The 17181-nt window shown below is 42.8% G+C and overlaps 1 protein-coding gene across 1 annotated transcript in view; it reads right to left on the bottom strand.

Moving 5' to 3' along the window:
* Positions 1-15265, bottom strand: part of TTBK1 (tau tubulin kinase 1) — a 67382-nt gene extending 52117 nt beyond the window's left edge. Inside the window, exons 1-3 of the mRNA XM_026041708.1 lie at positions 15130-15265; positions 5243-5401; positions 787-934 (exon numbers count right to left, since the gene is read on the bottom strand). Of these exons, the coding sequence (XP_025897493.1) occupies positions 787-934; positions 5243-5350 (256 nt within the window). The 5' untranslated portion in view covers positions 5351-5401; positions 15130-15265. The remainder of the gene's footprint in view (positions 1-786; positions 935-5242; positions 5402-15129) is intronic.
* Between the last annotated feature and the right edge of the window lie 1916 nt (positions 15266-17181).

Here is a 17181-nt window from a genome sequence, read left to right as displayed (position 1 = left end):
CTGACACTGAGAGCTGCCTGCACCCAAATTACATCCTGAAGCAGGTCTGCAGCCTGGGCTAACGGCCAGCCTGCTCTGGCCCAAACTCTGCAAAGCTCTAGTAACCTGCAAGATCATGATCACAAACTCTGAAGAAAAATAGCTTTTAGTCCATACATACATAATACTTAAATAAAATCCAAAAAAGATGTACTATTTAAGATGCTYCATCCCACCAGAAAAGCACAGATAAAATCAGATATATCACTGTTCCTCCTCTTTTTCACCTTAAAAAACACAAACTGTCACCTGAACCTATGGTAATATCACCGACCGACTCCTGGATCGTGTGTTTCTCTTCAAAGATCACCACAGAAAGCATCAATTTAACATAATTTATTGCTTAAGCTAGGTGAATAGAACAAAACCCTGGCAGAACAACAATACCCTGGCAGAAGACAACTCCCCTTTCAATGCAGTTTCTTCAGGGGAAGTAGGGAAGAGACCTGCATAAAAGGAAGGTAGCCTGGAGTTTGCGTATAAGCTTTGCCATGCAAAAACCAGAACCTATAGAAACTGTAGGTAGTTGATTTTCACTTCTAGACCAATACACAGCTGTTTTAGGTAAAATTAATGATAGCTATTTGATTCAAAATAAAATAATTTGATAATTCATAACAACCCCCTATTACCAGCTTCCAGCCCTCATTCGCACCTCTGTTTGCTAACTGCTAGCACGCCCAGTGAGCTTGAACCATTCAGAGTCCACAAGGAAGAGCTCTGGCTCTTGGTTTCTTTACTCCTTACCTTGTAGCTTCTTCAGGACAGCCACTTCCATCTTGAGAACTTGCTTGGGCTGCTGGGCTGATTCCACCTTCAAGGCCACATTCTCGCGGGTCAGCAGATCCATTGCTTCATAAATCTCCCCAAAGCCACCACCACCAATCTTCTTCAACTGGAATGGGACAAGAGCTTTGGTACAACGCACAAGAGAGATGCCATCAAGGTGGCCCTCACAGAGMCAGGCTCTTGTGTCTTTGCTGCATAGGGAGGAACAAGTCCAGCCTTAAAGGCTTTTTCCTGTTGTGCCTCCTGGGAACTCAGCACAGACTTTCACTTGACCCAAAGGAGAGATGGGCATGTATCACACAAGAGGAAAAACAAGTAAGGAAATTGTTAAATACCAGGTCAAGAAATAGAAGGGAAAAAAACCTAATGAAAAACATCTAAGCAATAAGCATGTTAGGCCTCACTGTTCAGGGAATTATTCTCTTCTCATCCCATTCCTCATCTTCCACCAGTCCATAATCTGCTAAGCCTGGAGATATCATCCAATGTCGTTGTCCGAGTTCATCCTACATAAGTAGGATGGGTCTACATGTAAGCTTAGTGTCCAGGTTTCCCTTACAGGTTGTAGAATCAGATAAATATCTCCATCTCATCTAGCACCAGAATTTACTTCCATTGCCACGTGGACAAGTAAAAATAAACTGCACCTCAGATGCGCCTTCCTTCCTTTCAGCATCTCACCAGTGGACACATCAGTTCCTGGGAGCAACTGGTTACTAAAGAGTCACTCTAGTTGATCTTCGGCCTTACAGTCTCTGACTAGGGGGCTCTGGGAACTCTGCAAACTGAATTTCAGAACTACCAGATGCCAATGCAGAACCACCAACATGTCCTGATAGGACATGGGAAGCCACTATCAAAAGCCTCCCCAGATATATGGGCAGTTATGCAGGACACTGCAAGCTCCACACGAGGTCTCTAGATTGCCCAAATATTTTGGGAATAATTTGTTTTTTCCAGAGCTTAGGGCAACCAAGCAAGAAACACTACTGTAAAGGACAAAATGCAGCTCCACCAGGAAAAAAGAAATGACACTGCAACTGGCTACAGGAGCCCTCGTATAGCCAAGTTTGGAGCTCCAGCAGCTCAACTCCATGGCCAGTTCATTCACAAATAGCTACCAGGCCTCATGTAACTGTACAAAAGCTTGGGAAGAGCAATCTGCTTATGCCAGATTCTGAGTCCACTCTGCTCAAGGAACAATTAATGTAAAACAGGCATGAGCTGAAAAGACCATCAAGAAGTAAACTAGGCAAATTCAGATGATGTGAAGACCTGGCAAAAATGTCAGTGCAATTCTGCACAGAGCAAGGAGACTGCAAAAGGCTTCATGAGTGACAAAGTACTTWCCTTGTCCCAAGTCTTCTCCTAACCATAAGTACCACTTGCAAACAAGTCATGGCAAAGGAAGAGTCTACAAGACTTCATGGGAATTCTAGCAAAGTGTCCAAAACAGGACAGGGACAAGTATAACCAGAAGYGCAGGTCAAAAATCTCCAGTCGTTAGAATGGAACCAGGATCTGCTTCTGACATACAATGTGCCTGTGGGCAAAAGTCACTGGGTRTATTCCAGTACAAGGCAGGAGTTGCCAAATCTGTCTTGCTAACAAGTCTGAGTACCCAATAGAGACAGACTGGGAGAGATAAAGGGAGACATCACTTCAATATCAATAGCTATACATAGCTCAAAGCAAGTACAACTTAGGTTTGACTTAGATCCTGAACAAAGTTCACATTGTTTAGTGCAGTTGTGCATGAAGTCACCCCTGAGACTCTCAAGAAGTTGACTGGTTGCCAATACCATCCAAATTACYGCTGGTCAGACCATCAAAAATACCTGCAAGTAAAGAATGAGGCTCRAAAGACTTCAGGTCTGACAGCTTTGAAAAAAAGCAAAGCCCTCCCAGTCCATCTCCTTCTAAAACAAAACAGAAAACAACAACAAAAACCACAYTGCTGTCAGTCAGCCAGACTTCACACACTTAGGGAGAGGCAGAAAACTGAACCATCACCAGGCTAAATGCAGATAACTTAACATCTTCATTCGTCAAAACTCTGTCAGTTGACATATGGAAGGAGAGGAGAAAAGGARCCTAAGGAATACATTAAACTGGTCTAAAATTAGAACCTGGCTCTACCCTGGATACCTGCCAGGCCTGAGAACGTGGATGGCCAGCTCAGCCAAGGGARAGTTACGACGGGAGGACAAATGACACACGGAGCCTTCTGGCAGCTGAAGGCCAGCTCCATCTCAATAAGCCACCTACCTGCTCGAGCAGGACTCCTCCCCACTCACTGCAAAGCTCGGGCTGCTTGCAGGCTACACTCAGAAAGGTCTGTGATAAAGAAAGAAGGGACAGATTCCCTTCCAAAGCCAATACCCCAGCTCGGGGCTTGCTCCCCACCTATCTGCTTCCTTTGGCTGACAGGCAATCTCAACACACAGTTCAGCTAGTGTGAGGCCACATGTTACAAGCACAGCTGGGAAGCGCAATTTCTCCTCGCGATTTACACTCTTGTAATTTCTCAGGGCCTCCAAGGGGGGGAAATTTGATGATCCCCTCCGCAGTATTGAAGACTGCTGTGAACCAACATTAGAAACCATAAAAAGCTATTTTTTCTAGGCTCAATTGGTGCTAGGAAAATAGCTGCATGCCTCTGCATTCCTGAAGCAGGGGGAGGGCTAATGGGCAGAGCATTTAGCAGCCCCCAGAAGCAGAACTGCAGGACACTCCAACCACTTGAGTCTGTATCACTGAATCACCACTTTCATTAGCCTCACAGAAACAAAATCAGTTTRAAGTGCTCCCCTGGGAGCAAAACTGAGACTGTTTCGGGGGGTGGCTCAGGGCTTTTAAGAGTTCTGCTGTTTTCAGGAGCAAAGTTTAGGTTATGTTAGAAGCTTTCCTCTCATCATTTCGCAGAGAAGCTTAACATCCCTGTGCAGGGAGGAGAATCTTCAAACCTGATGAAGAGTATGAGCACGTACAGGCCAAACTAACCAGGCTACAGAGGGACGGAGAGGGCACAGATCCAAGCATGGGCTCTACAGCCATAATAACCACTAATAAAGACTAATCCTGCCTCCCCCTCCTGGCTCTTCCCCATGCTGGCTGCACCTCAAGGAGGGCTGGGCAGCAGGAACACGTCTGGCTTCAGCTTTGCCATGGACATGCCCCACTCTGGCCAAATTGTAGAAAAATCTCCATTTGTGTCCAGGGAAAATCATCTCAAAGCTGGAAGCTGGATTTTAGAGGGGTATTAACATAAAGCATATTTTTGTGTCCTACACATCCATTGAACTGTGCGCGTGTCATCCTCCTAGGACGAGTGAACGTGGTCCAGCCAGAGCTGCAAGAGCGCAGTGGGGCTTCCCTGAAATTCCTCCAGACACCTTCTGGAGGGGTCTCAGCTCCGGTGCCTGATCGCACAGAAAATAGGGATTCTCCATCTGCTCTCAGGAAGCATTTTAAATATAAATAGGCTGGAAGGCAAAAAAAAGACAGGCCAGGCAGAAGTGTGAAGGTCGCGGAGAAAGCAGGGATAAATACTATGATGAACAGAGGCAAGCAATGGGAGAGGAAGAGAAATGGAGCAAGGTGGCGTGTGCAGGAACATCACACATGTCTAAGAGGATCAGATTGTCCCCATGTCTCTCCCACAGTCCAAGAAACAAAATAATTAATTTGAAACCCTGTCTGTAAAAGGAATTTGATCATTCTCTCTTATATCACCTGGTAAAAGCATCAATAAAGAAGTCGTTAGTATTTCTGATACAGATACTACGGCAATGAACAACACACACAAAAAAAGATTTTAAATGGCAAACTTGTGCTATGAATTCAAATGGACAGTGAGACCTTCAGGGACACAGTGGATTACGTAGAAGATGAAACGGTTACTTAATTCATTGACCCCATGCAGCTTAGGCACTGAACGAAACAGCTGTCCCATAAAGAACTGAAACTCTTTTAACCATAATTTTAAAAAGGTATCATAATAAACTTACATAGGAGTTATATTGACAGCTTTAATTATGGAATTTCTAGCTTTCGGAATGACTCGTGTTACAACCACAAATGTTTCTTTTAAGCTCCCTTTAATGTCTGTTTATAGGCACATCTCTAATATTTTTTGCAACAGTAGCTTTAAATCCAAATCTCTTACTAAAAGATGACTCAGTTGGTTGCAACAGTTCAATCCTACCTAAAAATCACGGGCTGGTTTAGTCTTCTAAAAATACCAAACAGTCTCAGAAAGCATTACAGCAATACTGACTATCTTCCAGCATCAGACAAAACCAGACCTTTTCACTGTTGCTTGCTGGAGTTCAGGGTTAAACAGAGAAGTGTCTCTTTCCTTAAGGAGCTCCGTGTAAAGCACCAAAGGAGACCCAAAGCCAGAGCTACTCACCACTTTCCAGCGATCTTTGACCACATAATTGGCCGGCAGGATGTCGACCTGTTCCCCTCCTCCACTCATGTTTGGTTCGTCCTTGATGACTGCTGCTAGGCACTGCATTTGCCAGCCAGAGAGGATTTTAGTAGCTCCCAGTTTAAATGATCCATTTATCTGCAGAAAAAGGAAAAGAGGGAGGGAGGGAGGAAAGACAATTAGTGCAGGTTGTGGCAGAGGCGCACGCTGCATCTCCGTGGGTCTTCCTCATGACAATCAGAAAGAGTCTCTTGGGAAAGGAAGCAAACTCACCTTGCAAACGCCTGAGCTCACTCCATGCATAGGCTTGGCAGACGCAACCATGCTTCAAGTCAGCAGCAAAAACCAAAAGGGGGACAAGCCACTGACTCTACCATGCCGGAGTCCAGTGCCCTTGGGCCTCCCAGCCAACAAGTCAAAGGGAATCTAATGCCAAATTATGCTCCGAGAGCTGTAATTGCACCRGGCAAAAAGGTCTTGCTTCAACGGAGCAGTGGTTGCACTGGCAGTTTTTATGGTTTTCACTGGACAGCATCCAACACAAATCAGGCAGGTTTGCCAGGTACTGCATTCAATCAGCCTAAAAGCATCTGAAAAGGGTAGAAGAGCCTTCAGGGAGCCAGACACTGCCACTGTGATGGACAGCCAAGCAAAGAAGATGGGGATGGTTAGAAAGGGCTTCAGCCATATGCAGATTAGTCCTTCTTGTAACACACCCTGCTAAAATCATCACATTGAGGTTCAGAAAGATACCTTATTCCTGCAGTGCTTGTATCTTATCCCCTGTCTTTATAGGGAGTTCAGAATAGCCTAATCTGAAATTAATTTGGGGTTTGAATATTTTGATTTAATTCTGTTACAGAAGTGATTTTCAAATGCGCATTAACTCCACTTCCCTGGAAGCAAATGAATTGAAACAAGATCTTCCCCGGGCATTTTGTCTCTTCCTGYAAGATAATTTTTGGCCTTGGAAACAGTCCAGACTTCATGAATCTTTTATTAAATTTTCTTGGCGGTTCTCTCGTCATTTCCCAAGAATATTCCATATTTTCCTCCCTAGAAATGATTGTCACTGCAGTGCTCTGACTGCAAAGTTAAAATCAGGTTAAAAACCTACAGACCAAATTAGGAGGGAAAAAAAAAAAAAAGCTAGAGCCAGTCATTCAATCATCACTCTTTTTCATGCCAAAAAAGAAAAATCACCAGAAAATTGAGATAGAATAGAGAGAGGAAGAAAGGAAGGAAAAAAAGAGGCTACTTCCTGATAACAAAAGGAAGGATAAGAAGCAGGCAGCATGTAGCACGCACAAGGAGGCAGTAGATAGAAATATGTTACAAAGAGCAAGACCTACAAAGGATGATCAAAGACAAGACTAACATCTCAAAGGAATATCTGGTTCTAAAAACGGAGGGGAGCTACCTGCAGGCACCCAAGAGCAGACCCGTCCTGCAAGAGGGCTGCACGTTCGCGTACGCCGGCTTCTGCTGGAGCACAATCAAAACGATAACAAAGAGAAGAAGAAATTGAATCTTAAAGACATTTCCGAAGAAAAGATGCTTCAAAATGCACCAAGTCCTAAAACAAAAGTCCAGCAGCTGCAGGGGTTACCAGTTCTTCCCAGTCTCCAAGCACCGAAGGCAGAAAGCAAACTGGGAAGGTCTCCTCGAGGAAGTACTGGCTGTGTTTGGCAGCACAACGTAGGTATGTGCTGCTTATTCCTAAAGAGCAGGTCCGGTGTCATTCCCTGGCTCCTTTCTGCTCAGGCAGAAGAGCTGTGCTGCCTGCCCCAAGCTACCAGTGAGCTTGCCCATGCTGGATGCCCACAAAACTACTACTGCATTGGACATCACGGGTTTCACACGCCGCGTAGGATTGTTTGCTAGATTTTCCTCCTGTTGGTTAAAGAAGAGTCATTTAAGCAGCACCACTGCTGTGAGAATACAGATGAGCCCGGCACTGACAAGAGAGGAGGCAAGGATGCCCTCTGGGCTCTTAGGAGTCTTTGCCAGACACTGCTCCGTGAGGAGAACCCCAGCCCACTGCGAGCTCTGGCTTGCAGGGGATACCCAGGCAGCTGAAGATCCACAAGGTGGACTTCTAGGCACAACGAAGAGAGAATTTGGGAGTTTTTCCAAAGATCTGAAAGGTCAGTAATGCTCTAATTTCCACTTTGAAGAGAAACATCTGAAGCATATTGGATGTGATGCTTTTAGTAGTGAGGCATCCATATAATGAGATTTCAGCGCAGTGATTTACGGTGGAAAAGTAATTCCAAAGAATAATTTCAGACGAAGGGCAGAGCATGAGACTTGGTCTCCAAAGCTGGGCAACAGAAGTGCTTTTTCTGGTGCTCTAATTCACTTTCCTTTATCTATTCTGTACAAAGACAGAAAGTTTGTCATTTAAAGAACTCGTTGCAGGAAATTTTACTGGCTTTGAAACAGAACAAAAATCGCAATTAGAGTGGGACAAACGAATCATCTCTCTCATTTAAAATTCTGATAAAGAAATTATTCTCCTGGGGCGCTACTGCAAAGAGCGGCCATTTGGCAATATGAAATTACAGAACAAAGTTCTCTAAGATCTGCTCTGCTTGCTCTAGCCAGAGTGATGGAGGCAAAGCAAAAGTCAATTTAATTACAGTCTGAGCCAAATTTCAAGACGTTTTTAGATCACAGGAGCAGCACAAAGCAGTGCTAAGACACCAAAAATGGGTTCCCTGGGGCAGCTGACGGCTCRCCAGGGTAACACGGCTGCGTGTCTACAACCAACCCAAAATCTAACACACACCAGAGATCTCATAAACGCCCCTGAGAAACAGCAGAAGAGGTGGAGAAAAAAAGAGATTTTTTTCCTAAAAAAATCTATATTACATTTTTAATTTATGCATTATTAGAATTTCACCAAGATTATTACAATATAAAGACTGATTAACTGGCATCTGAGCCTGCAATTTGCTGTCCTGCTACAAGCTGAATTATCTTGCGAGTGCAGGCAGGGAGCCGAGGGGATGAAGGGSGATTAGTGGGGCAGGGCAGAGGCCCTGTGGTCTCCTCCCAACACGCAGCAGCGTGGAGCAGGCATCATCTCCTAGCACTAAGTGTTAAGCTGTGCCTGTGGAAAGAGAGAGGCAAGGATTACAGCGCTCCCAATCGCCAGTAAAGCTTTTCCCAAGTCAAACAGGGAACAAATGTTAAAAACTCTTGCAATATCTGCCTAAATTCTGGCCTTAAGAGATACAGCCTGTGCAGTGTAAGGGTAGGTAACTTGAAGACAGAGCCTGAGAGGCCAAAATCCTGACACTTTTCCCGTATAAAAAGTTGGTCTGACAGGAAAAGATTGCATCCCTTTCCCTGGAGACAGAAAACGCCGAGCAAGCCAAAGATGCTCTAAAACCGGTGCCCTTAGAAAGGCATGAAGTACTACGAAAGCAGCCGTGAGAAAGAAAAAAAAAAGCATCTTAAAAGGTTTATAAATCTGGTCTTGGCCTTTTTATTTATTTTTTTAATAAGATAAATAAAAAAGCATGCCACGCTAAACATTCTGGCACACTGCTCTGCTGCTTGTGCCTTCTGCTTGGCATCAAGACAGCTCCAGTCAGTAACACGTTGGGCTAAGTGGTCTCTCTTTTTAAGGCAGCCTGCAAGAAAACTGATGCAACAGAGCTGCAATTTTTGAGCTAACGTGACAATCCAGCAGAGAAGCACGATGACGATAGGCACGGAAATAAGCTCTGGAAGAAAGCCTGTAAGAGAATTATTTCAGTGCAGGGCCTGATCTTCTAACTGATTAAGGTGGCACATTTTTTCTTGTATCAGATATCTCTTGATATTTCTAGAGATATTTCTCAGTTCCCCTTTATTTATTTATTTTTTCTTCCTGGAGGAAAACTCAAGAGCAAACAAAAGTAAGTGGCAATTCATACAACTTATTAAGCTGCTGAGCTCCTTGTCACAGGAGCCGTAAACACTAAAAGCTTAAATGGATTCAAAAAAAGTCTTGACAAACTCATTAAAAAAAATCCATCCATCAAGCACTCACACACACACACAAAGATCCTGTCTTTAGCTCAGAAAGCCTCTCAATAATAAATCACTGAACGTGATATGAGTATTCTGAGGAGTCACGGCTGTATCTGCTTTCCTTTATCCTCTACCCTACATATCCACTCCTGGCCACCCAAATTTGAGTCCAGGCCTGGGATATGCCTCAGTATGGCCAGATTTATGTTTTTAATTCTCTATTCTGTCTTCTCAAAGTAAACAACACATCTCCCTGATTCCTCCAAAGAGGTCAGAGATCAAGCAGTAAAAAACTAATAAATATCATTATTTATAACCTAATTACCTATCTTAGAACATTCTATCTCTTGTAAACAGCATTTTAAATATTTTTTCCAATAAAACCATTTACATATTTTTTACAGGATCTTCACATTCCTCAAATAAAATTTATTTGGAACCTTTCTTGTGGAAATCTCTAAGGCATATATGAGCTGTTACCTATGTTAAATGGATTTCAACCCTAATACRCTGTGGTAGCATTGCTCAAAACGCAGCCAAACCCAAGCAAACATCAGCTTGAAAACTCAGACGCAAGGTGGTTGTTAGACAGCAGAACAAAGCTATGGAGCTCTGGCTCTCACCATCTTACTAAAGGTCCTGGATATTCTTAAGTGTCTTAATCTCACTGCTGAAGAACTGCAATATCCCTCCTTATCTCAGGGCACATCCTCACCTCTGGAAACCTACAAATTAGAACAATTAGAACAAGTGAAATTTATTTAGATCACTGAAGCCCAGGACCCTCTGGACTTGATCAAAGTGTCATCCCACCAAAAACACAGGACCCAGGTCAGCAGCAGATCCCAACGGTGTTTTTAGAAAGCTGATGCAAATTACGGTTCTTCAAAAGGAGAGAAAAAAMCAGATACTTGCAATATTACAGAACCCCAGCCAGCTGCCATCTRGAAAACAGTTAAATCTCCCTTTCTGATACAGTTTTTTAAACTCCCTTTCAAGTAAGTAGAATTTAAACCTGACCTGGCACCACGAATGTTGGTTGGAAACAGCCCACAAAGAAGCAATTTCAGCAGCATTAGGCTGCAATGAAACAATGGGGCAGGGCATAAGAGAAGAACATAGCAAGTAGGACAGAGAGTGCATAGGAGCAAAATCAGTGGGGCTTGGGGGTTTCCAAGGGTAGCTGAACAGCAGAAGGAGGCTCAGACAATGCCAACATTAATTCTGTGCTTACTGTCCCTCCTGGTTTTACAAATCTCACCTGCTTCCAAGGAACAATTCCAATTACAAAAGTCAAATCCTCTGCATTAAAAAAAAATAAATAAATTTTGCATAAATAGTATCATGCACTGGCATTCTATCGATACAGTAGATACGCATATGACAGTACAGGAAACAAGCTGATTAAGAAATCCAAGGCACGGGGCTAGCCATGTGTCAGCCCCAGAATACATGGTACCTCCTGCTGCACTTGAAATAACAACTAAAACAGTAAGACACATACTGCTAGGGCAGGTCTGACAGCAGGAGCTTGCAAGGTATCCAACTGTTTCCTGTAGACTCCTATCTTTCTTCATTGCCTGCTTCTGCTGTAGCAAATCTTGCTTAGAGACTGGGCTCAAATCCTAGCAAGCGTGGCTTAAAGTCTCCTTCTCTAGGAAATACTCTTCTCATGAGCATGCAAGCGTATCAACCTTAGAAATTCTGAKTTGTCTTTTAGAGCATCTCACTTCTGAGGAAAAAAAAAAGAAAAAGTCGAGGTGAAATTGCACAGTATTAGGACTATTTCTCCCCCTTAAAAGGTGTCTATTCCATTACCATTCATGACTAAACAGAACATACCAAAACATACTAAGTATGAGAGCAGAAGCTCCCTCACAGCACTACTGTACAACCTGGTTGCACAGCCAGCTGAACACAGCTTGGCCGCTGCCATGATTCAAGTCTGGGTATGAACTAAGCAAAACAAAACAAAAAATTGCCCGCCCATGATTTCTTATTGCCAGAGGCTGTATGAGCAAACAGTAAAAGCAGCRAGTGATTCCTGTGCCCAAATGTGCAGGGAGAATCAACACAGCTGCTCTACCACAGCAAATCTTTAGGCGGGCACAACAGGTAAGACTGAACCTAAGCCTCAACTATCAATCTCAGCAGTAAAGCTCAGAAAAAAAAAAAAGGAGCAATATTTGAGAGGAGCGTCCACTACCTCCCAATCTCCCTGACAGACTGCTCCAGTTTTAGATTTTAATTTCCTGCTTGGATCAAACACCAAGAAATCATAACCAACATTGCTTCTGCCACTGTGGTCAACATATGCCCACAGTTTAAGTATATGTACCTGCAAACCTAATATTGATCCCCAAATGCTTCTGACACCATCAGGAACATCTCACAGCAGCATGTTTTTACCAGCTAATCTACTCCTATAGCAGTTTGCTTAATTGATTCTCAATATAAYCCAAAGGGGATTCATCTCTGCCTGGAGAGGGCTTTTGTGGGAGCCTGTTACTGATCTTCCTTCTGGGAGCCGCTCTGAAACCCTCCTCTCTACAGCTGTAGGCAACCAAACCTTAGTCTTGGAGAACAGGCTTTTACCTTGAATAACCTACCTCAAAAAGCCCTTTGGTAAACTACTAACATCTGTTACTTAATGTTCTTGTATGGAAACTAGTGTGGGGTTTATTAAAATGCTCACAACTTGAAGCTAATCATTTCAAACATCCATACCAGGAAAAATAGTGCTTGTCTCATCCATTAAAGCCATTATACTATAGAGGCATGTCACCGTAATTCATAATTATAAAAGATACAAAGAAAGCTATCCAGACGACAGGAACACAAAGGCAAGTACCTGCTCAGAAACGACACTGCATTTGATATTTTCATTAAAATTCTGGTAACTGGACTATTTTGCAGGGGAATCCACATGTTTACAGATCTGCTACACAGATCTTGCTGCCAAGAGTTTTCTGAAATTTAATAAAAATTAGGATAAGTGGCAACTGCCATTTGCTACACTGACAYGTCATATCAAACTAAGACTAAATGGGACATAAAAAGTCTTCCAGTTTTCAAGCCCACTGCTGATCACAGCAAAGATTCTGCTCATAATTACCCAGAAGAGATGTCCTAGGACTGACAGAAATGTTTTATCATGTCGGCTCTTAGTCACTTAAAATCATCTCTTGCCAGCACTTCTATCACTATTTTTCTTTTTCTGATTTCTTTCTTACATGCTTGAAACATGCTCAGTGGAGAATGCTCAGCCTTCCTACGCCCCCTGTTTTGGGCAAATTTACAGTTACTTTCTCTGATCTGCAATCTTGCCTTTTTTTTTTTTTTTTTTTTTTTTTAAAGTTTGCTGACAGCTGCTGATGTGCCCTAAAATCATATCCTCATAGTTGATCCTCTTTTTCTTCTATCCTTTGGGAATTTTCACATAGCCCATATCAGGGAATATTTGGCAATAATTGAGAATCCCCACATCAGCCACATCCAACGATCCTCAGAGCTTTCTCCTCAAAGACAAAACCCAAATCCCCAAAAGTATAAATCTTGGTTTTAAGCTTAGAAGTTCAAATTCCATGTTTTTCTGAAAGGTCTACAGTTCTACAGGAATCTTTTTCCTATTTACTTGATACAAAAATAATACTAAGAAAAAAAGTAATATGAAGAGAGGTAATAGCTGTTGCCTATACCTGTTTATATTTGGACACCTTAAAAAATAAAATTCTTTTATATGCAAGCAAGCCCTGTTTTCTTCTTTCTGCACTGCCTTGTAAGTTAGTTATAAAAGGAGAAATGGTGGTCTTGGCACTAAAAGATTTTAGAAAAGCTTTACAGATGTGTCTTGGTTGCCTCTACATAAGTCATTTCCACATGTGTCAATGATGGCATCTGGTCCACAACTGTCAGTTCCTGTTTGCAGTTTCCTAACCCATCCAAATAATTCTTTCCTACYCACATTCTATAATAGGTTATTTCTATCTGCTGAGCTTAATAGTTCTCTGAATATGTGTGTTGTAATTCTATCATTAAGTCTTTCAAAATATTACACTGGATCAGTATTCTTGGCAGAAAAGTCTCTGGAATATTATTCTAGCATGAAAAAAAGAAATTGAAAATGTGTTTTTTCAGSACCAGTGCTAGGTAACCGGATACTGAGAATTTCCTATTACAGAACACAGGTGGTCAGAATTTGTTTCTGTTTAAAACMGCAGTATAATTCAGGCACTATTGCTATCTAAAATGAGATTTTTTTACCTAAACATATGACATAAGGTTTCAATTCTGTTCATAACTGTATTAGACTTTTGGAAAACTACATTAGGTACATGAGTGGGCAAGAGCTCACAATTTTTCAAACTGATCTCAACTTGAAAAGGGTAATTATGCATTTTGTGCTCAACATGCCAGCGTAAGCTGCCTACCAAGGAGCATTTTTAATGATACTCCACAGACAGAACAACTTTTACTTCAAATCCAGCTGAGGCTGGTCAGGGTGGGGACAGCAAAGAAAATAAGGAAATCATTTAATCACATGTACACCAAAAAAAAAAAAAAAAAAAGCAATAGGAAAAGAAAAAAAAATGAAATGTTTGGCAAAGAAACAGCAACTACACTAAAAATATCCTCTCCTGAGTTGGCAGAAAAATTGCAAATAAGCTGCAAAGACCAAAGCAACCGGATAGCCCCAAGGCTTGGAACCCAAACGCCTCCTGTCATTTCCCTTGTACCAGCTATCTTAAGAGTGAGGAAACACTTGACTAGCTGCACTTTGGATTTGCACCTTTTACTGGGCTTTGAGTCTCTTGAAGGCCAAGCCCTTTAAGCCTCATCTTTGCTGCATACAGATTCACTATCCTGSGTCTCGCTAGATACAGGAAGCAAAGAGACAGGAAAAAACAAGAGTCAAGTAAATCCAAAATGTGCATCTTAGGCAAAATGCTCAGTACAACCAAACTCCAACTCAGACATCTACAAACAAGTCATAGGTCATGCCTACAGGCACAGCTTTGCTACAGACACAGAGAAAAGCAAGGCAGTTCTGTCCTTGTCTCTTGTCTAGCAGCAGTGAGAAAGAATAGAATACTGTCTAATGCCAACATCCACATATAATGGTTCCTGAAAGGCTGAAAAAATTACTTTCTAGCCACTTAAAAAGCGAAACTCTTTCAAGTGCATGCATCTCATCCAAACAGCAAATGAGAAGCAAAGTAATTTAGTTTRGCAGTAGCTCCCTATGGAAAAAAATCAAAAAACTACAGGGGCTCCTCGTGTCTGCTCATCTTCTGCTGGAAGTTGAAGCTAGACAACTCCAATTTGTTTTTTTTTCTGCCTGTGATTTTTTTTTTTCTTTCAGAAAGCATCTAGAACAAGAAAGACAACACATTTTAGATCTCCTGTTCTTTTCAGATCAAGGCTGGACATTTTTCAAATGTTATACTTTAGCTGCTATCCTTTTTTTTTTTTTTTTGGACAGAAAGGATGATTTTTAGATACTAATAAATCACATTTAAGAATGATTGGCACAGTAGTAGGTGACCTACAGTCCCTCCTCCACGAGACCTACAAACAGACACCGATTCTGGAGCCACAGCTGCAGGTTCCTGGTTAGTCAATCTAGAAACTACCTGCAATGAAGAGAAACAGTTCCCCTCTCCTTGTCACCAGTGAGCTCCTGCACGCAGGAGCCCATCGGGAGGAAGTTTGGGAGCCTGTTCCAGCAGTAAGTCTATTTCTCTTTCTTATCATTATAGTCATCTCCTCAGCTTAAAGCTCCTTTAACAGACCCATTCTAGAGGCAGGTAAATGCAAGTGCCACCATCACGAAGGAGCAGTACCTCAGATCCATTTCAGCATCTGTCAAGCTGCTTTCCACATCTCTCTTGATAKCAGGAAGTCCTCAGCCTTGCACGAGATCACAGGATGCAGCCACTTCTGTTTCAAAGCAGTGCAGTAACTCCGTCTGAAGCCAGTTTTTCTTTTCAAGGAAAGCAAAATTTAAAGGAACTAGTTAGTTTTGATAAACCACTTCCTAATCCCTAAACCAACGAATTTCATATTCTAAAGCATCTAGATGCTATTTAAACAACACATGGAATTAAAACAGTTGTAGAAGCAACTCTTCCTCCTTCATAAAATAAGGAAAGCAAAACATGTGATTTAATGAAGCACCAATTTGGGCCCCACACYCACAGGAAGGCAAAAGCAAAACCCTTGTTTGAGTGAACAAAGCAAGCCGCAGGAATTTCAAGGATAGTTTGCCTCAAGGTCAACAAGATGACAGAGTTCCCAGTTCCCAACTCCATAAGTGAGCTCCTTCCCCTTACTTTTCCCTTCCAGTTCTCATTACATCAAAAAAGCCCTAGAGTGGAGCTGGAAAGCAGCCCAGCAGAAAGAGSAGACAGTTACAGCCTACTGTAAATGCTGCCCATACAGCGAGGTGGCCCTCAACMGAGATGTCTGTGCACACGGGTGCCTCGGTCCTTAGACATCAGGTGCTACTTTTTCAGGTTACTGATGGATCTGCTGCAACAATCCAAGGTGTTGGGGTGGAAGGAAGAACTTCAGTTATATTCCTACCTTCAGACTAACAGCGCTACCAAAGAGGGGAAAACCTCAGGTGACAACAGGGCTTTATGATGAGCAGTGCAGGTCCTGTGGGTGAAACACCTCAGCAGGCGAAGGGAAGTCACATTCTGGCACCAAGAACTCCCACTTGGGAGATGGGAGGAAGAGGAAGGCTGCAGTGGTGGCTCAGTAAACAGACATTCAGAAAGCTGACTTTGTGAGGAGGGAGGATAGCACGGAGACCGGCCAGTCAGATATCCAAGTGGCAGGGAGGATGTTGGAAGACAGATCTGCAAGAAGACCTCATTGCACAGGCTTCAAACATTTCTTTCCTCAAGTTAGTTGAGCATGGAAAAGATGAACAAAAAAGCTTCTTCCAATGTCTTGAACACATGGCACCAGGCAAGCCTAGTGGGTGGCAGGTTTGAAACTAATGCAAAGCAGAGTACAGACTGCTGTTCAACGCTGTAAAGACTAAGCTTTACACCTTAATCGTTTACGCCTGCGTCAAAGAGCAACTGGACTATTACAGAGGAGAAAACCAACCAACCCGCCATCCACCTTCTTCCTGCAACCAGTGGAGGACAACTGAATCAAAAGGCAAAAACCCCCAGCACCAAGTCACTGACTGGGAGCTGAGAAGGGACTCCTGGAAAACGGCAGCACCCCACAGGGTCTGCACACTCCTGCTGCCCTCAGGCACTCGGGGGTGGTCACCCAGACAGAAGAGAAAAGGAGTACTGCCAGTGGTACTCACACAGAACCCCCAAAAGCAAACAAATGCAAGACAGGCCTATGTGTTCGTTCAGAAACAGGCCTCAGAGGTAAGATGAGTGAACTAGAAAACACAGATWAAAGCAGGAATGTTTAAGCAATAGGTACCTCAGCAACTTGATAAAAGGACTGCATTCTCTGGCCTTTCCAGGTACGATGTACATAGAAAAAGACCAAATGAGACCAAAAAAAAAAAAGTCTTAAATGAGATAAATAAATTGCATCAAGGCTGGGTGGAAAAATGCAGTAGTAGAGTTACAACAYGGACTGCCTGCCCAGGACAGTACAACAGCTGTAATGTATTGAGGGAGAACGGAGAGGCTGGGCAGCCGCAGGTAACTTCAGYTTGTTGTGGAGATCAGGACACGCGACCAAGACGAAATTTTAAACAGCAGCTAGAAAGGGCTAACTGTAATTTTTTGAGGGAAAATAAAAACAACAACATCTGACTTCTTTAGGAGTGTATGGAACTTGCTTCTAAATACTAGTGAAAAGCATTCTCTAACATTAACAATAATACCCTCAAACTCAGAATCTTCCRGGGGACG

The sequence above is a fragment of the Nothoprocta perdicaria genome, unplaced genomic scaffold, assembly GCF_003342845.1.
Source record: "Nothoprocta perdicaria isolate Ctin4 unplaced genomic scaffold, notPer1 scaffold_290, whole genome shotgun sequence".
In the NCBI taxonomy this organism is placed as follows: domain Eukaryota; kingdom Metazoa; phylum Chordata; class Aves; order Tinamiformes; family Tinamidae; genus Nothoprocta; species Nothoprocta perdicaria.
This window is presented reverse-complemented; position numbering and strand designations above follow the sequence as displayed.